Source organism: Urocampus carinirostris, chromosome 13 (genome assembly GCF_059441175.1).
Source record: "Urocampus carinirostris isolate Australia breed hairy pipefish chromosome 13, RoL_Ucar_1.0, whole genome shotgun sequence".
Taxonomy (NCBI): Eukaryota; Metazoa; Chordata; class Actinopteri; order Syngnathiformes; family Syngnathidae; genus Urocampus; species Urocampus carinirostris.
In genome coordinates this window covers 5,920,561-5,941,551 of record NC_142361.1, presented here as the reverse complement: position 1 = coordinate 5,941,551, position 20,991 = coordinate 5,920,561, and the positions used below count along the sequence as shown (strand labels likewise).

Sequence of the window (20,991 nt, the reverse complement as noted above, 5' to 3'; positions counted from 1 at the left end):
TGGGAATTCCGACACTTTTAAGAGAACCGGCTTTTTTGGCCCGACTCAACAAAACTCTTTTGGCTCTTTTGGCTTTCAAACGGTTCTTCAGAATAAAAAAAAAAGTATTGTTTTAATGGTCTCACCAATGATAAACATTATGCACCGAATGAAATAATTATGAAAACATATGCTACTATATAACAATAGCCTTTATTGTTTCAATATACAGTGAAGTTTTACCTAATTGAAACTTTGTTCATATTAAACAAACAACACGGAGATGGTGCAGCTTATAATGACCAGTCACAAGCACCTTCAAGAAATCGCGAGAGACCATAAGAGAGGGGGAAAGAAAAAGAGAAAAAGAGAGGGAAAATGAAGGAATGAAAAAGAGCAAATATGGACGTAGAGAAATAGAGAGAAATAAATAGAGAGAAAAAGATAAAAGTGAAAGAGAGAAAAACATAGATGGAGGAAAATATAGAGAGACAGAGAGAGAGAGAAAGATAGATACAGAGAGAGGGAGAGAGAGGGAGAGAGGGAGAGAGAGAGAGAGAGATCAGCAACGAAAAAGGGGAAAAAAGAGAGAGGAAAAAGAGAAAGATCGAGAGAACACCAGTTAAAGTGAAAGAATGAAGAGAGAGAGACAATGAAAAAGATATTGTTAGAGAAAGATAGAGGAAAAGAGAAAGAGAGATAAAGAAAACAAGAGAGTAAGTGAGAAATAAAGAGAGAGATAATATTAGAGAAACTGAAAAAAACGGGAGAAGAAAGAGAGAAAGAGAAAGGGAGAAAGAAAGTTAGAGAGAGCGATAAAAGGGTGATAAAGAGAAAAAGACAGGAAAAAAAGACCATTAGAAAGAGAAAGACTGACAGAGGGAGACAGAGAAAGAAAGAGAAGAATATAGACAGAGAGTGAAAGACAGAGCATGAATAAATGCGAAAGAGAGAGGGGGCGTCTCGAAGGGAGTCTGCTTCATTTTTGGGGGGAACCGGCTCCTCTCGTTCATTCCCAAGAGCCAGTTTATAAAGCCGTCACGTTTGCCAACGACACACCACTACCAACTGGCTGGCGTGAAAGGGAGCGCCGTAGATCCGCGTCGTGGCAGTCCTTCTGCGGCCAAAAACGCTTCTCGCCTCGTTGACTCTCGGCTTTCGAGCTGCCTCTGGTCCACTAGCTAACTGGGGGGTTTTGCTCTTCGTGGGGCTGCCGTTTATCTGCTGACGTATGCTTTATTCATAATTACATACTACCCGAGTTTAATCCCCGTCTGTTGGAGAGGGCTAATCACACACTTCGCCCAATTACACAACATAGGTCTGTGTGTGTGTATTTTTATAGCAACCACAGAGTCCCTTTTTCAGTAACTGCCCCATGAAAAGCATTTTTTCTTTCAAAGTTTATTTTTAATTGATTGGCAGCGCAACGCCCAGTTTGCTACTTTGTTTTCCATATTTTGCCAAAGCGCGGCTGCCCCCAAGCGGAATTTCAATTTCATTACATGTCTAAAAATATATTTAAATCCAGTACTGTATCTGTCTTTTTGAGACAATGCACACTTTTTTCATCAAATTGTGGGTTGAAAATACATATTATACCAACATTTTAACATTAAACCCTTGGAGAATTCAAAACAGTTTTCTTCTTTAGAAAAATATGAACTGTGGCAGGGCGTTACAAGGACACGGACTGCCCCCCTAAAGAAAAGTGGATGTAGCACTGACGGCAGTCTGTGCAGCGCAAAAACTATCCCATTCATACAATATTGTTTATGTCGGCGTTGACTCTCTAGTCCGCTACAGCACACTGCGTGAGCATCAGTTCCAATATTAAGATGTTAATTAACACTCTGCATCCAGGTTAGAGATGAATCACGCATGTGCCAAAACACAAGTTGTAGTGCAAAGAGTCTGTGTGTGCACCATGCATAATGAATACGCACCCTTTTGTTGTACTGATGGAAGTTTCGTCTCTTTTTCGAGAACCGGCTCACTAAATTGCTCTTCAGATTTTTTTGTGGCTTTTATCCATTTATTACTAATTATTATGCAGAAAATGACTTAAAGGGGGTGGAAATATAGCTAAAAAAAGAAAGACAATAATTAGAATTAAAGTTAAGAAGAAAAACAAATTAAAAAGGAAAAAGAGAAAAAATAAGGAAAACGCAAGAAAAAAGATGTAAAGCTGGGGGGGAAGTAAAGTAAAGTTCCACATAAGAGTAAAAAAACAACGTATTTTATTTGAGGTTGTTTGTATTTCAAAATTATTTTTGTAAAATCAGTAGGCGTTTTTAAAGCGAGTGTCACGACCGGTACAAGAAGGGGACCCAAATGCGTAACATTTCACACAAAGCTTTAAGGTATCGGGGAAGCCCTCGCGAGCGAAGCGTGGTCGCAAATCGGAAAAAGTCGGTCAGCCGGGACGGGAGACGGAGCGTGGTCAGAGATCGGAACAAGTCGGGTAACTGGGACAAGTGGGAAGCCAGGGATCGGGAATCGATACAGGAAACAGAATCAGGATACGGGTAGCCGGGACGGGAGAACGGAGCTTGGATTGGGGATCGATACAGGAAACAGAATTAGGATAAAGGTAGTCGGGACAGGAGAACGAAGCTTGGATCGGAGATCAATACAGGAAGCAGAATCATGATACTGGTAGCTGGGACAGGAGAATGGAGCTTGGATCGGGGATCGATACAGGAAACCGAATCAGGTTACGGGTAGCCGGGACAGGAGAACGGAGCTTGGATGGGGGATCAATACAGGAAACAGAATCAGGATACGGCTAGCTGGGACAGGAGAACGGAGTTTGGATCGGGGATCGATACAGGAAACAGAATCAGGATACGGGTAGCCGGGACAGGAGAACGGAGCTTGGATCGGGGATCAATACAGGAAACAGCTCGGGATCAAAACGGGAGTCAGAGTCAAAAGTGCCTGCCTTGCATGCGCTGAGGTTCATAGACGGACTGACCAGGAGTAAACAAGAATTATGTTTTTAAATAGGAGGAGGACCAATCAGGGAACGAGTGGCAGCTGGGAGTGAGCTCCGGTGAGGGCAATTGGCAAATCATAACAGGGAGGTAGGCGGTTGTCTAATATGTTAAGTGGAAGTTTTGGCAGGTATGTGGATCCGTAAAATATCAGTAAAATATGAGAAAAAGAACAGTAATCACTAAATAACTATAGAGAAACAAGCTTGTCTACCTTTACATGCACATTGTCACTGAATCAGTGACTTTCCCCCAGCATCCAGCTCGAAATTTTTACTCAAAATCAGCTCATTTCAATAATGAACACGGAAAAATTTCGTTTTTTTTAGGGCATGACGAAATGAAAAGAACTGTATTACAGTGTTTTGGAAAAAGACCAGAACTTTGAAATATGAGTAAGTCAATTTATGTTCACAAATTCAAAAGATATAAACCCCAAATATATGGAGCCCTTTTCGTGTTTGTAAACAAGTGTGACGTAGCCAACCTCCTTCGTATTGTTGCTGCGTAATGGCAGAATTCATGTCAGGTTACAGCAACCCATCGACACAAAAAGATCGTAGATAACAGGGGCGATTTTAGGTCCAGAGTTTTGGGGGTGGTGAGCACCCACAATGTCCAGCTGTTTTTCTTTTCTTTCTTTTACTCAAAAGGATTTAGTATCATTCAACACTGTTTAGGAGTGTCACTCCCCATGTGTGAAGATTACATTACACTTTGTGGTTAGCAGAAACACTATTAATATGCCATGCTGAGTTTTTACTCCTTTATTTCTAATAGGTATACACACACACACACATACAGAAGAAGAGTCATGGAACGTATTAGACAGTGATACATTCTATACCACACTTCCCCCGTACACTTTTCGGATTAAGCTGTGTCATTGTTGCATTCGATTTAATGCAGGTAAAATGAGAACTGCTATCGGTTGATGATAATAAATTCATGGTATCGGGTAGTAAAATATTTGCTCAACATAACCACAGTATAACATACTTTCACCGTAATACACCAGGGCCTCCACAGGCTCCGCCGCTAGGCCACAAGTGACACGAGCCGAGCGAAAGAGGTGCAGGGCTAGGAATCAAATGGACTGAACCATTTCAAGGCAGGGGAGTATTTCTGATGTTGTGTTGTACAAGTTTTGGTTTTGTTTGACTTTTTTTACAATTAGATTTAGAATGGTCTTTAGCGTTATTGATATCAATGTTGTGAAACTGTGCGCAACAACATTAGACATGGCATACAGTATAAAGACTTTGAAGATAAAAAAGAAAAAATATTTTTCGGATGAATAGGCAACAAGAAAAAATACAACATGGTGCTTAAAAAATTGGCCTAAGTTATTATTATAATAGTTATGCAATGAATAATAGTCCTGCGACTGGCTGGCAACCAGATTAGGATGTCCCCTGCCCACTGCCCGAAGATAGCTGGGATGGGCTCCAGCACCCCTGTCACCCTACTGAAGATAAGCAGTGCATATAACGGATGGATGAATAGATAGATAGAAGAAAATGATCTCGTCTGTCTGTCTGTGGACCAAGACTGTGACAGCAGTCTGTCGCTGAAGCTGCTCTTCCGTTTGGAGATGATGCTGTGTAGTAGATGTGATGAATTGTCCATGATTGACAACAGCTTTTTCAGTGCCCGTCTCTCAGCTACAGTTGTCAGGCTGTCCAGCTCTGTGCCCACAACAGAGCCCGCTTTCCTCACCAGTTTTTTTAGATGAGAGGCATCCTTCTTCTTGGCGCTGCCTCCCCACCACGCTGCTGCATGGAAGAGGGCGCGTGCCACAACAGTCTCATAGAACATTTGTAGGAGCTTTTTGCAGATGTTGAAGGACGCCAGCCTTCTGAGGAAGTAAAGTTGGTTTTGACCTTTGCTGCATAGAGCTTCTGTGTTGGCAGTCCAGTCCAGTTTATTGTCCAGCTGCACACCCAGGTATTTGTAGGTCTGGACAAATTCTACACATTCTCCTTTGATAGTTACAGGACGCGGGTGAGTTCTAGTTCTCCTAAAGTCCACCACCATCTCCGATGGCGCCTGCCTCTCCCCGTTCCTGTGTGTTCGGAGGAGGGAGCGGGGTTGCCCCAATCGAGAGCGTCGAACCATTCCGGGGTGCGAGGTAATAATTTTTCTTTTTGGGACCTCAGGAGCTGTCCCTTTATTTTGGTAAATAAAAGTTTTGATCGTCAACGCAATTGAGTTCTCCCTTCCTGCCTCCGTTCTGGTCCGGTCCCCTCCTGACAAGCAGCAAGATAGCTGAATTTTGTTTACTGATCAAAATCAACAACAAAAGCAAAACACAAAATATCCTGTTGAAATATGATTGTCCATATATAAGGCGCATCAAACTATAAGGTGCATGAGATTAAAAACGAAGATCAAAAACGAATTTCCAGAGAACATAAATATGAAGAAATTTGGTTTCACGACTGAAATGAATGTATTCGTTCATAAATGGTTTCCGCATGTACAGGGAGTGCAGAATTATTAGGCAAATGAGTATTTTGACCACATCATCCTCTTTATGCATGTTGTCTTACTCCAAGCCGTATAGGCTCGAAAGCCTACTACCAATTAAGCATATCAGGTGATGTGCATCTCTGTAATGAGAAGGGGTGTGGTCTAATGACATCAACACCCTATATCAGGTGTGCATAATTATTAGGCAACTTACTTTCCTTTGGCAAAATGGGTCAGAAGAGGGACTTGACAGGCTCTGAAAAGTCAAAAATAGTGAGATATCTTGCAGAGGGATGCAGCACTCTTAAAATTGCCAAGCTTCTGAAGCGTGATCATCGAACAATCAAGCGTTACATTCAAAATAGTCAACAGGGTCGCAAGAAGCGTGTAGAAAAACCAAGGCGCAAAATAACTGCCCGTGAACTGAGAAAAGTCAAGCGTACAGCTGCCAAGATGCCACTTGCCACCAGTTTTGCCATATTTCAGAGCTGCAACATCACTGGAGTGCCCAAAAGCACAAGGTGTGCAATACTCAGAGACATGGCCAAGGTAAGAAAGGCTGAAAAACGACCACCACTGAACAAGACACACAAGCTGAAACGTCAAGACTGGGCCAAGAAAAATCTCAAGACGGATTTTTCTAAGGTTTTATGGACTGATGAAATGAGAGTGAGTCTTGATGGGCCAGATGGATGGGCCCGTGGCTGGATCGGTAAAGGGCAGAGAGCTCCAGTCCGCCTCAGACGCCAGCAGGGTGGAGGTGGGGTACTGGTATGGGCTGGTATCATCAAAGATGAGCTTGTGGGGCCTTTTCGGGTTGAGGATGGACTCAAGCTCAACTCCCAGTCCTACTGCCAGTTTCTGGAAGACACCTTCTTCAAGCAGTGGTACAGGAAGAAGTCCGCATCCTTCAAGAAAAACATGATTTTCATGCAGGACAACGCTCCATCACACGCATCCAAGTACTCCACAGCGTGGCTGGCAAGAAAGGTTCTAAAAGAAGAAAAACTAATGACATGGCCTCCTTGTTCACCTGATCTGAACCCCATAGAGAACCTGTGGTCCCTCATCAAATGTGAGATTTACAAGGAGGGAAAACATTAAGCCTCTCTGAACAGTGTCTGGGAGGCTGTGGTTGCTGCTGCACGCAGTGTTGATCGTGAACAGATCAAAGCACTGACAGAATCCATGGATGGCAGGCTTTTGAGTGTCCTTGCAAAGAAAGGTGGCTATATTGGTCACTGATTTGTTTTTGTTTTGTTTTTGAATGTCAGAAATGTATATTTGTGACTGTTGAGCTGTTATATTGGTTTCCCTGATGAAAATAAATAATTGAAATGGGTATACATTTGTTTTTTGTTAAGTTGCCTAATAATTATGCACAGTAATAGTCACCTGCACACACAGATATCCTCCTAAAATAGCTAAAACTAAAAAAGCCCCACTCCAACTTCCAAAATATTCAGCTTTGATATTATTGAGACTTTTGGGTTCATTAAGAACATGGTTGTTGTTCAATAATAAAATTAATCCTCAAAAATACAACTTGCCTAATAATTCTGCACTCCCTGTAGAAGCAATTTGTTATAATCATGCATTGCCGAATCTATTTCCGTATTTCCAGCTCTGGATTATATTTTTAAACCTTGGGCACATTTGTCTGGAAAATACTATATTCTAGTTGCCTTATCGGCTTTGATATACAGTATTTGTATTTTTTTTTTTATATTGCAGTTTGTTTTTGTTTTATTCTCTTTACTTTTGCTCTGAACTTTGTCGTTGTTGAAGTACTTTAAATGGTATGCTGTTAAAGGTTTAAACAGTATACTGTTCACTCTTTTTGCACTTTTATTTCAACTGTTCAATGTAAGATATTATATTTGTCATGTTGACTTTGTTATAGCTGTATTTCGGATTCATTTCTGCTTTTTTGGTTTGACTCTCTTGAAAGTTCTTCTAAAACAATTGGAATATCATTTACATATTTTTTTAATTTCGCATTGTTGTTATTTAATGAGAAATAGACACATTTGGGCTGTTTTCATCCTCAATATAAACCAACTCAAAGGGAGAGGCGTTCTATTACTCAATGATCATGAAATTTCCAAGCAAAAAGTATCAGGTCAGTATCGGATACTACCCTATACTTTTACTTGGATCAGATCCACACAAAAATCCCAGTAATTAATAGAATCGTTTAATACACAGTTGAAACTCATTGTTTAATTTGTGATTTTTGTAAAAATTGGAAAAAAAGACCAGAAGAACTCTGAAAAAAGACACCTCATGATCATTTAAAAAAAATCTCACGTATTGAATGTGAACGCATCCTTGGAAGCTGAGCAGTACCCGCCTCCCTCCCCTCGCCCCTCTCCCTTCTGCCTCCAGCAGGGGGCTCTAACCGCGCATATCGCCCCTTGTCTGCAGCAATGACCGCGATGGAGGAGGCGGCTGCCGGCGCGGAGGATGTGATGATGGCGGCCAGCGAAGCGACCGACTTCACCGAGATGGGAGAATGGGTAAGACTGGGGATAATATATGGAAGAGGAGGAGTCTGGTGCACGACCATGTCACAATCCTTCACGTTGTTATTATTTGTGCACGTGAACGCGCCTGTCGGGATCATTTTGATTCAATTTGTTGCAACAGCGACCGTGATGGGAAATTGAATTCACGTTTTTTGGCATTTAGCTGTTGCAAGCTTACCTAATGGTTATCTATTATCTCAATGTCAGATTGTAAAAAATATTCATCACCCTCGCAGTATCACGGTGATTTAGGTTCAAATCCGCTCCTCTACATGACTCGGTACCAATCAAGAAATGGTATCCAAATGCAAATTTACTCTAAAATGATTTTATTTGATAGAAAATGTCTACTTTTAAGTTCATTTTTGGTGGTTTCTGTTCCAGGAAACATGACACTTGTTGCACAAGACCCAATCGTTTAATACAGGTGCAATGTTTTTGTATGGAGGACAAAATTTGCAACTAGCAATTGACTAGCAAGTCTTTGGGTGTAGGGTACGTTCTTTTCAAAAAGTAATCACTTATATTTACCCACCATTTCTTTCAAAAATTTACTGAGTTAGTCACTAAATTACTCTACAGTAAAAATAATTAGTTACCAGAGAAAGTGACTATTCATGTTACTTCAAAAATAAGTTGTTTTATGTCGAAGAATTTTCTGAGGAGCATTCAAGTCAGTTGAATAAAGAAGAATCAAGGCAGCACAGCGGCACAGTGGTTAGTGCGTGTGCTGCACAGTTCTGAGGTCATGAGATCGAACCTCCTGCGTGGAGATTGCATGTTCTCCCCGTGCTTGCGTGGGTTTCCACCGGGCACTCCGGTTCCCTCCCACATTCCAAAAACATGCATGTCAGGTTAATTGGCCTGTCCAAATTGTCCCTAGGTCTGAATGAGCAAGTGACTAGTCTGTCTCTTGGCAACCAGTTCAGGGCCCACTGGAGATGGCTGGGATGGGCTACAGCACCCCCGCGACCCTAATGAGGGTTACAGCGACTTCTAGTGGTCAAATTATGCACACTGGCAACAAAAAATAACAATATAAAAAAGTTGCAGTTATTAAAATTTCCAAATGATTAAAATCTTCAAATATTCTTCTTTCAATGGATTGCCACCCCTCAAAAAGCTTCTATCATAGAGCTTTACATCCCGCTAAAAAACATTTTGGAATGTGAGAGTGAAAGTTTGTCGCTAAGTCACTGGTGACTAATTTAGGGTGTCAGGTCTCTAAAGAATGAAAGGTGCATCATGGGATAATCTAAAACTCTTGTGAAGTCAGGCGCATCTAAATACCCCTCTTCCCTACCTATACTGTATACTCTTTTAGACAGTTATTCTAGGTGGGTCAAAAATAATTCATTGGATTTAATATATACTGTAATCCAGAAATAACATTTTCCCTAAAAGATGTATGAGATTTTTTAAGTGACAAATATCCCTTTATTTTAAGAAATGCAACCACAAAATTCTAAAAAAATAAACGAGCATGGAGTTACTAAAAGGAAACGTGCATTTATTCCATATCCGTTATTTATTTGAGAAATAACAAAACATTAATGCTAATGTCTCTATATTTATGAAAAACAATAATATAATAATAATATAACCTGAAAAACATGAAATTAGACCGCCAAATAAAAGAACAGTACAGCAAAAAATGAAAGACAAAAAAATTGAAATAGAATCGTCAACTTTACCGGTGCTAAAATGTTCTACAGTCTTTTAATGGGTCAAATAATTTGGATCAAACATTGACCGACATTTAACTTGGTGTAATTTGACCCAACGACCTGAGTTGGTTTGAAGAAAAATTATAAGTAAAATTGTCACGTCCAGAACAAAGGGTAGTCCCAATCCTGTAACGTTTCTCACAAGTTTATTGAGATAGAGTGAGGAAGGGCAGCGCCCGCGATCCGGTGCTCGCCTGACGCGGGAAGCAAGTTGTTCTCGCACTTGGATTGTGATTTAAATATGGAAGTGGATCTTCCGTAGTGAGCGATGGCGGTGTCAGGGACGGAAGAACAGGTCGGTAGCCTGTACAGGGAAAGCAAAAGCGTGGTCGGGGTCGGAAACAGGTTGTAAGCCAGGACGGGAAAGTAGACGTAATCGGGATCAAAAATGGGTCGTAAGCCGGGACGGGAGAGCAGACGTGGTCGGGATCAAAACAGGTCGTAGCCGGAGACGAACGGCGGCAAAAATGGGACAGGCAGGAGTCAGGGTCGAAAAAGGCTTGCCTTGTATAAACAGAGGTTCGCAGCAACCTGACAAACGGGGGATTGACAGGACTGGGTTTAAATAAGGACAGGGATCCAATCAGTACCCGCAGCGGTTCGCGCCAAATGAGCGGGCACAGGTAATCATGAGGAAATTAGCATTCTGGTCACATTAAGTCTCCTTAGTTTGTATTCTTCCTTGTGCTTTTTAGCACAGGTTTTTAGTTGCGTAGCACCAAAAAGTGGTCATTTAAAACATCCCGTCATTTTAAAAATATTTGCAATTAGTTATTAAAGTGTAAAAAATTACAGCAAACAAAAAAAAAATAAACAAAAAAAGTTGTGAAAGGATGGGCAGAAAAAAAAGAAAAATTGTTTGGTCACTTAGATTCTCAGCAGTTTGTAATCTTCATTGTGCTTTGCTGCACTTGTTTTTGGTTGCACTAAACAATACTGTGACATCTAATGGTCAAATAATATGGAGTTGTGGAGGTGAGCTTGGTCATTATATGTGAGTATTTTAGCAACATACAAACATTTTCCTTATGATAATATGTAAGCCACTAAAATTGCCGACAGAGAGGGACACAAAATGTGACCAATCGCCCAAAATATCTAGTAATTAGTAATGTTTTGCAGGGGGTCCATGAAAAACACATGAAATATAAATTAAAATCTTCCCAGATCTACAAGAAAATTGTAAAATACAAAACAATTTTAGCTTTTTACATACTGAACAGATTTAAAGTCCAACAACAACACAAAATCCCTGAAAAATGCAAAACAATACAATACAAATTGAAAATATTAACTCTATAGTGCTAGAAATGAATGATAAAATGCAAAAAACAAAAAAATGCAAAAATTGAAAATTTAATTTTAGCCAATTTAGACACAGACCAGGGCGGCACGGTGGACGTGTGGTTAGCGCGTCCGCGGCACAGTAATGAGGTCAAGCGATAAAATCCAGCTACCAGCCTTCCTTTGCAAGGGTTTCCTCTGGGCACTCCGGTTTCGTTCCACATTCCAAAGACACGCATGTCAGGTTAATTGGCCGGTCCAAATTGTCCCTAGATGTGAATGAGAGAGTGAGTTGTCTGTCTCTGTGTGCCCTGCGACGGGCTGGCAACCAGATCAGGGTGTCTCCTGCCCACTGCCCGAAGACAGTTGGGAGGGGCTCCATCTCCCCCGCGACCCTTTTGAGGATAAGCGTTGCAGATAATTAATGGATGGATGGACACAGACCCTTTGAAAAACACGCTGAAAATATAAGGTGAAATAAGTAAAACAAAAAGCAAACAATCAGATTGAAAGATTGAATGCACTTTTTATACATACAGTACTTAATTTGCTTTATTGTCTTGAACTCAATCATTACCTAAAACCCATGGAGCCCTTTCTGTGTTGGAAAACGAGTGTGACGTATTGAAGCTAAGCGTGCATTGTTGAGGCAGAATGGCAGAATTCATGTCAGTTTATAGCAGCCCATTGACGAAAAAAGATCATTGATAGGAACAGGCAGCATGGCGTTGCAGTGGTTAACGCGTGTGCGGCACAGTTCTGAGGTCATGAGATCAAACCTTCCTGGGTGGAGTTTGCATGTTCTCCCCGTGCTTGCAAGGGTTTCCTCTGGGCACTCCGATTTCCTCCCACATTCTAAAAACATGCATGTGAGGTTAATTGGCCGGTCCAAATTGTCCCTAGGTGTAAATGAGCGAGTGATTTGTCTGCCTCTGTGTGCCCTGCGACTGGCTGGCAACCAGTTCAGGGTGTCCCCTGTCCACTGCCCGAAGATAGCTGAGATGGGCTCCAGCACTCCAGCGACCCAACTGAGGATAAGATAATGGATGGATGAATTAATGAGTTTGGGATATATTGTATGTATTTTGCAGATGATAGCAAGTACCAAACAAGCAGTACCATTGAAATAAATAAATAAATAAAAATAATTTCATGGGCCCTGCGACTGGCTGGTAACCAGTTCAGAATATCCCCTGCCCACTGCCCGAAGATAGCTGGTATGGGCTCCGGCACCCCCACAACCCTACTGAGGATAAGCGGTGCAGATAATGGATGGATGGATGATGGAAACAGCACAAAATAGCACAACATATGTACTAGGAGAAAAATACCTACTTTATTCTAGTAATCAAAGTCAACAACAACAAAGAACGTTCTTTTGTTTGGCGCCGGTTTTCTTTATTTGAAGAATTATTTGAATGCTTGAATTAGTGTCACAGACCAGAAATGGACACAGAACTCAGTTTTTATTTGAAAAGAGAGAGAGAGTAAGGCTTGCTTGCTTGATCCGAGGTCTGACGGACAACAGGAGCGAGAAAGGCGGGAGTGACACTTCCGTGTCGTAAGGACACAGGCGGGACACACTAACAACATAGTATTAACATAAAACGTTGTTATTTTAGAAATGCATATTAAACTGGGAGCTCTTTGCGCTAATAAGCAACAAAAAGTATCTCTCAGGTAAAAAAAGTTTGAGATCCCTGTTTTTCGAGTGTGTCAGCCAGTCAAGAATGCACCTGAGGTCTCTCACCAAAAGTCAGCTGAAAAGTGTGAGCCCTCCTTCATGAAACCCTAACGCTGACAATTGGGTTCAAAGTAATTGAATGGAAAACCTTATCATTTGACAACAAGTGTGTGTGTGTGTTTCATTTGCATGTGCGTGTGTGCGTGCTTATAGTCTAAACCGGTTCTCCCACTTTGCAAGAATATTTGGAGGTTGCCTTGAATCGTGCACAAAATCTCATCGCTCCACTTCATCTCGCGCAACTCTTATCATTTCCTAACTGTTGCCGGTTTTACATGTAAGTTTTACTCTTGCTTATCTCATATTTGAGCCTCTGCTGTTGCTGCAAGGAAAATCTCTGCCGCTTTCGATTGGGGCTAGCCATGTGGGAAGATGTAGGTCGGAGTGGCAGAGATGAAATGCAGCAGATTATTATTATGTAACAACACCAGTTTCCCGCTTTCTAATCTCCTTTTCTGGGAAAATCTTGGATTGATGTTAAAAAAAAGTTGAATTTTCTATACGGTCATTTAATTCTCATTTCTACATTTTGGGAATGTGGCCACAGGTGTTCTTCACTGTAGGGTGAAAGGGCAAAACTCTTTTGACCTGTTTACTTTCTGCAAAACATTGTAAAATATAGTCAAATTGATAGGCAGTTTAACAATGATAATATTTCATTTTCAAGATTTGCTGTCCATGCGTATGGAGGACCAATCCTGCCATTTTTTTAACATCTTATATTTCTCTACTTTTACTCTGCAGTACCGTGTCTAATTTAATTGCAAATAATATTCAATAAGTTGTTATCGAAGACAATAAAGACAATTCAAATTGGTATGTACGTATAAAAACATGTATAAATAAACATATGCATGAAAATATATGCCATATAAACAAATGATCACATAGATAAATCACATTAACCCCAAATTTATGACCTAAATGTCATGATTAGTGATTTGGATCACCTGTGCCCGCTTATTTGGTGCCAGCCGCTGCGGGCTACCTGATTGGTTCCCTGTCCTTTAGTAAGCCCAGTCCTGTCACTCTCCTGTTGTCAGTCCATCAGCAAACCTCTATTGTTACAAGGCAAGCATTTTGACCCTGACTCCTGCCTGTCCCGTTTTTGCACCCGTTTTTCCTCCCGTCCGTTCCTGATCTCCCAGTTTGTCTCCGGCTCCGACCTGTTTTTGATTCCGACCACGCTTTTGCTCTCCTGTCCCGGCTACTGACCTGTTTTTTCCATCCTTGACACTGCCATCTACCGCTACGGAAGATCCACTTCTGTATTCGGATCACGATCCGATTGCACGAACGGCTTGCTTCCCGCGTCCAGCGAGTGCCGGATCGCGGGCGCTGCCCTTCTTCTTTCTATCATTAAACTTGTAGTTAACGCTGCACATTTGGGTCCTGATTCGGTTCTGGTCGTGACACTAATTGCATTTTTTTTTTCAATTACTTTTGCATTTAATTCGTCACTTGTTTGTTTGGGTAATTAGTTTGACGTGTAATTTTTCCTTTGTTTTGTCACAACAAAATGTTATCCAAGTGAGGGGACGTGTCAAACTGGCTGAGCTTTTATCATCTATTGGTTGATCGGTGACGTAGCAGACTCATTTATTACTGATAAACCAATAGGGGGAAAGCTCAGGCAATTGGGCTGCCTCTTAATTTGAATAACACTTTGTTGTTACAAAATACATGACAATACACAGCAAAATACATAATCTAATACACAACAAAGTTTACAACAAAGTAAATACCAAAGTTAAAAAAATGCATAAATTAATGAATACATTCCATTCATTTAATATATTTATTTATGTATTAGTATATATTTACACTTGGCATATATTTGTCTGTATTTATTTATTCATTTATACATTTATTTATACATGTGGCTGGATTGTTCCTCCATGTATGTGTTCTATACACATTATAAATTGCTTGAAATCACATTACAATAACATTTGTTTACACTTATATTTTGGTGTTAAGGTCAGTCGCCCAATCAAATCAAAGTAAATAAACCAAGTTTTGAGCTGAATCTTTGCTTTTAGCAGTCTTAACTATATCGCAAACAAGCAAACACATTCAAGTTCTTAGTCTTTTATTTAAATGTTATCTTTTATTTTATTATTTTATTAAAATGTCTGATCAACAATGCACAGCAATAAAGATCCATTTAGAAAATTTTTAGTTGAAAAAGTAAAATATTAATCCTTCCAAATAAAAATTCCCATTTTCATTTTCCACACGCATACAATTTTGTGATTTTAATGTTAGTGTTTTTCCCTTTATTGAGCTAAAACATAGTTCGCAGAATAAATGGGTGTTTTTTTTCCATTTTCAAAATATATTTTTGAATGACATTGTTATTTTCCTTAAACTAGTAAAACATATGAGATGAGAAGAATATGAGAATAAACTAATAATAAAAATGCAATAGATCGGATAATCCTATTTATCTTATTTCCTAGTATCATTTATTTACTTTACTATATATATATACTATAAAAACAATAAAATAAGAAAAATAATCCTTTTAGGGTCAGTGGGTATTATTCAGTGTCTTCTAGTGGTAAACAAAACTTCATTAATTTAAAAAGAACAAAAATTATTTAAAAAATAAGCAAAATTTCACAATGTTTTTAAATAATCGTAGGTCGAGATATTTGTATCTTACATAAAAGAATCTCACCTGGAGGGAGCTGACAAGATTGTCCGCCATCTTACGTACCCAAATAACAAAAAAAACTCAAAAGACTTTTTTTATCACTTTGGTCCTCCGTAGTTTGTATTCATCTTTGAGCTTTTTAGCACTCATTTTTGGTTGCACTACACAGCACAACGACATCTACAGTATGTCAAAAAAGTGAGTACATCCCTCACATTTATGCAGAGATTTCAACATAATGTTTAATTGAACAACACTCAAGAAACATCGCTTTGACACAATGAAAAGTATTCTGCGTAAAGCTTATATTGCAGTGCCCCAAAGATGTTCTATTGGGTTTAATCTGGAGACAAGCTTGGCCAGTCCATCCCCTTTACTCTTAGCCCCTTTAGAAAATCTTAAAAGTGGATTTGGCATCATTGTCAGGCTGGAACATTGCACTGTGACCCAGTTTTTGGAGGGAGGGGATCATTCTCTACTCCAGTATTTCACAGTACATCCTTGTGTTTGTGTTTTCCTTAATCAAATGCAACTAACTAATTCCAGTTGCACTCATGAAGCCCCAAACCATGACATTCCCAACACCATACTTGACTTTAGGCACAACACAAATGTGATTGTACTTCTCAACTGGTTGCCACCACACGTGTTTTATACCATCTGAGCCAAATGAATTAATTTTTGTCTCACCAGACCAGAGGATATTTTTCTAGTAAGCCTTTGTGTATATACTGTAGTTCTATTCATTGTGTCAAAGTGATGTTTCTTCATTGATGTTTTATTAAAAAAGGCTATATATAAGGCTAATACATGATTTTTTTGCAGCTCCAAACGTATGTTTTTTGGTTGTTGTTTTTTTGTTCCAGTATCACTCTTTGAACATTTTGGGTTGCCAACCATTCCATCTTCCTTTCCACCATAATCCATCCCGTTTCCACTTCATGAGCTTGATGTCATACTCCATGGCCATCATCACCATTTTCTCCTTTTGTTGTACCTTCTTACTCAATAAAGACTAAATAAAAAGCCAAATGTGTATGCCATACAGTAATCCCCAGGGATTTCTTTGCTCGGGTTGCATTCCTAAAAGGTCTGGCGATAATCAAAACCTGCTAATAGAAACCTTTATTCATTTAAAAAAAGCACTCTGTTATACATAATAACCAAGGAACAAACATTATTTAAAGGTCCAAGCATTTGTTTATAAAATAAAATAAAATTATACTATTCACTTTTTCTTTAACAAATAACTTGTGTCCTCCTGTCAAATGATGATTTTTAAAATAATTTTGAAATAATTTCATACCACTATGTTTTTATTTCACATGATACTTTGAAGCCATTATGTAGACACAATAAAAACTGCATTTACATTCCTTTGAAGTAGGGGTCAGCAACCCAAAATGTTGAAAGAGGCATATTGGACCAAATAATGAAAATAGATAAATGTCTGTTTCCTTCTTTCTTCCGACAGATGCACCGGCCGCCGGGGCCAAAACAGAGATGGGCTTCTCGAACCGCTAATCTCTATGGCTGGCTCCCTGGCGTTTTAAAAAAATGTTTGACAATGGAAAAATATATAGCTTTTGTAGGAGGACAAACAGAAAACATTCTTAACGTTTTCCGATTGATATAGATGAATACAATATGTTTCCTTACAAGCCTGTTAAGTTTTTGTGGCTCCAGACATATTTTCTTCACGGTGTTTGTGGTTCGAGAAGTCCATCTCTGTTTTGGCTCCAGCTGCCGGTGCATTTGTCGGAGGGAAAAAGAAAACGGACTTTTATCTATATTAATCTATACAAACAAACATCTAGCTATATTCATTGGTAAAGGTTAAGAATGTGTCTGGTTTGTCCTACAGGAACCATATATTTTTCCAATATCAAACATTTTTGAAAACGTGGCAAGCAGCCATTAGGAAGTGCCAAAAAGCAAGTTTAGCTGGTCACAAAGTCCAAATTGTTGGCGATAGAAATCATCTCCCTCTGCCTACTGGTGCTTTTGTTGGTCCAGAGCGGGGGTTTTTTTTGACTCGATGGCTTTTCGAAAAACTTGTAAAATATTCAGGCACACGTTATGTAGGTTTGTCAAGCAGTTTTACGAATGTGAACAACTCCGACAGCAACTTCATTGACGCACAGGCAGACACAGGCAGAAAAGGCGCAGGAGGACTGTTTAGCCAATCAGAATGCAGAACACAATGCACAATAACAATCCACTAAGCAGTGAAACCGCCATAAGTAAACAGTATAGCAAGGGATTACTGTAATTGTGTATAATGAAGATCATTGCTATCTTTTGAAGAAACCAACGAATATGAAGGAGAACACAGAGGTGTCGCTGCCACTCGGGCTTGAAGACCCCGCCATACAATGCCGGGACGTTTGCCGTTCGTATGGAAAACTACAAGTCCTCAACAACCTCAACCTTACTGTGCCACAGGGTCAAATGTGAGTACAACCAAATACTGTGGGACCTCGCTACTTCGCGCTTCGATGTTCGCGGATTCAGAGCTTCGTGGGCCTAAAAAAAAAAGAAAAAAAAATAATTAAAAAAAAAAATATATATATACTGATAAAAAAAAAAAAAAAAATATATATATATATATATATATATATATATATATATATATATATATATATATATATATATATATATATATATATATAAGCATTTTTAAAGGGGCGTCGCTACTTCGTGGTTCCGTGTTCACGGGTTCAGAGCTTCGCAGGTCTAAAAAATAATAATAATAAAATGAAATAATTAAAAAAAAAATAATAATAATAATTTAAGCATTCTTGAAGGGGCGTCGCTACTTCGTGGTTCCATGTTCGTGGGTTCAGAGCTTCGCAGGTCTAAAAAATAATAATAATAAAATAAAATAATTAAAAAAAAAAAAAAAAAAAATATATATATATATATATATATATATATATATATATATATATATATGTATATATTTTTTTTTTAAGCATTTTTGAAGGGGCGTCGCTACTTCGTCGTTCCACGTTCGCGGGTTCAGCGCTTCGCAGGTCTAAAAAATAATAATAGAATAAAGTAATTTAAAAAAAAAAATTTAAGCATTTTTTTAAGGGGCTACTTCGCAGATTTTCACTTTTCGCGGGTGGTTTTGGTCCCCATTAACCGGGTCTAAAAGATACTACTAATAAAAATTTTTTTTAAAAAAGTGCGCCGCTACTTTGCGGATTTTCACTTATCGTGGGTGGTTTTGGTCCCCATTAACCGCGATAACCGAGGTCCCACTGTATTATGATAATGTATCTAAATTCTCTAAAAGAGCGGCGTCCAAACCAAACCTTTCAGAAAGCAGGCCAGATTTGATAAGCTGATAATGTGTAAGGGACGAATATTCAGACTTGCATTCTTTGAACAGTCTCAACCTAAATTCACCCTTTGCAAAAGGTTTGCGGTGCTTAGTGATCAGTGTCGCAATCTGCTAGCTCCCTTTGTAGCATTTTCATTCTACTGGCAGAGTCTCGTGAAAAAGCCCTGCTTTGCCGTTAAAACAGCTTCCATTTGCTTCACCTTTTCACGTGTTTGTTTCCAGTGAGCTTTTTGTAATCCGTCGTCTGGCAGTGCCTCTTGATATCATATTCTTTGAAAACACCCAGTCTCTTGGCAAATTAGGCCAACACAGTTGTTTTGGATTTCAGTGAACATATTACTTTATTTTCCACTTGTCCTGGAAGAGCCCTTACAGTCAACTTCCTTTTTTTTATTTATAGTCGCCATGTCGAAAATGCGGTGGGCCAAAATTGTCACAGAAAGCCACGGGCAAGGTGTACAAAGGACTATTAAAATGGTCTGGTGTAAAATGGCGATATTAATTTTTTGTACAATTTCATATTATACTGCAGTCAACATTACTGGCGGGCCACACATTATTAATTTTGTGACTGAGGGTGCGGGCCAGTAAAAATTTGATCACAGGCCGTAACTGGTCCCCGGGCCGGACTTTGGACATACCTGCTCTAAATGTAGGGATTGGATCTTTGTTGTTTCTGCATGTTAGTTCAAAGCAAAGAACTGTACGTAACAGGCGAAACCTGTTTAAGAAACAGGAAAAACGATGACCAACAGAGGGAGACAAGATGACTACTCCCGTCTTAGCACCAAGAGATTTTAGATAAGAGTGAAGATGCAAAGGATGGAGTTAGGCATTACCCCAGGGCAGAGCATTGCGCGTTAGCCTGGGGAAAAATATCCACTTTTATAAATCCATGCAAACTAAAATCACCATAATAACATTTTACAAGTAGTTTTTATCCCCTAGGAAAATGCATTTCTAGAAAATAACTAATAATAAGGTAGACAAACACTTTTATTAAAGGGACATTGTGTAGTATTTGACCACTAGTATTGTCATGGCAGGATTAGTCACCCAGCCAAATACAGGACGAACAAGAAAAGAGACTAGCAAAATACGTTTACAGCTTTTTGTTAATTACCCAGAGTCGCTATTCCATAACTCTTACAACTGGATTGTTTTTATAGTTTATTTAGCAAAACAAGCTATGTTCTTTCTTTCAAATTCTAAAATGATTACAATCATTTCTAAAGAGCAGGAGGATGCAATATTGGTGACCAGATGATGAAGGTGCTGTATCATCTAGGTGAGGCTCATGTTATGGAAAATAAATCCAAGTTTCTCTATTCATAAGTGTTTTTCAATAATGCACGTTTATAAGATTTGGGATATTTTTATAAATATGTTGTGGTTTCTGTTATGACGTTTTTATACCACTAGGAGGCACTAAATAATACACTGTCCCTTTGATATAAAAAACAGTATTGGGGGAAAAAAATATTCTTTTGTATCAGAAAAGTAAATTAAAAAGTAATAACAACAAATATTTTTTAAAAACTTACTTTTAATATGATTTCAAATGACAATTAGAAATGTAATTAGTTAAAAAGTAATATTATAAAAGTATGTTAATAAAGCAACTGAGTACGATTACTCGCTGTTCTTGAGCATTTTGGCCTTAGGTCAGTGTGATTCTGTTTGTATGGTTTTGAAAATAAATATATGAATACTCAAAAAAATTGATAAAATACAAATTAAAAACACAGAGCTTTTTGGTTAGCTTTGTTTAGTGTGTGTTAGATATGTAACCTACCGTACTTGAAAAGAAAATTGAAAACAAAAACTGGCTGACATGTTTTGCTCGCTTGTGACCAGGGTTTAGTTCCTGTCATTTGCAATGCATAATAGTCAAAACAATGAGCAGCAGAGCACAATAATATTCAAAATGACGAAGTAGCAACCTGTGCAATCTCTTTTGCAGGTGTAAAATATCAAAAACAGAATAAACTTATCACAAACTATATATAATAAACTTGAAAATTGCAAGTCCTTTCATTACTTCTGTATTTTTGATGTATAAATCTGAATTGTGTCCCCCAGCCTGCCCCATTAATACCCCTGATACATGCTGTCACGCTTATCAAGGACATTCCTCCACCCTGTCATATGTGTCAATAGATGTCCTCAGGCGCTCTTGCTTTTGTTTTTTTGAACGTCATTAAAAAGCATTGACGCAAGCATCGCTCGTCCAACAAACACCTTGCAGCATTC

The 20,991-nt window shown here is 39.0% G+C and overlaps 1 protein-coding gene across 1 annotated transcript in view; it reads left to right on the top strand.

Annotated features, from left to right (window-relative positions):
• Nucleotides 1-7,837: 7,837 nt before the first annotated feature.
• abch1 (ATP-binding cassette, sub-family H, member 1) overlaps nucleotides 7,838-20,991 on the top strand; it is a 45,695-nt gene continuing 32,541 nt past the window's right edge. Inside the window, exons 1-2 of the mRNA XM_088350646.1 lie at nucleotides 7,838-7,966; nucleotides 17,697-17,842. Coding sequence (XP_088206772.1) covers nucleotides 7,877-7,966; nucleotides 17,697-17,842 — 236 coding nt within the window. The 5' untranslated portion in view covers nucleotides 7,838-7,876. The remainder of the gene's footprint in view (nucleotides 7,967-17,696; nucleotides 17,843-20,991) is intronic.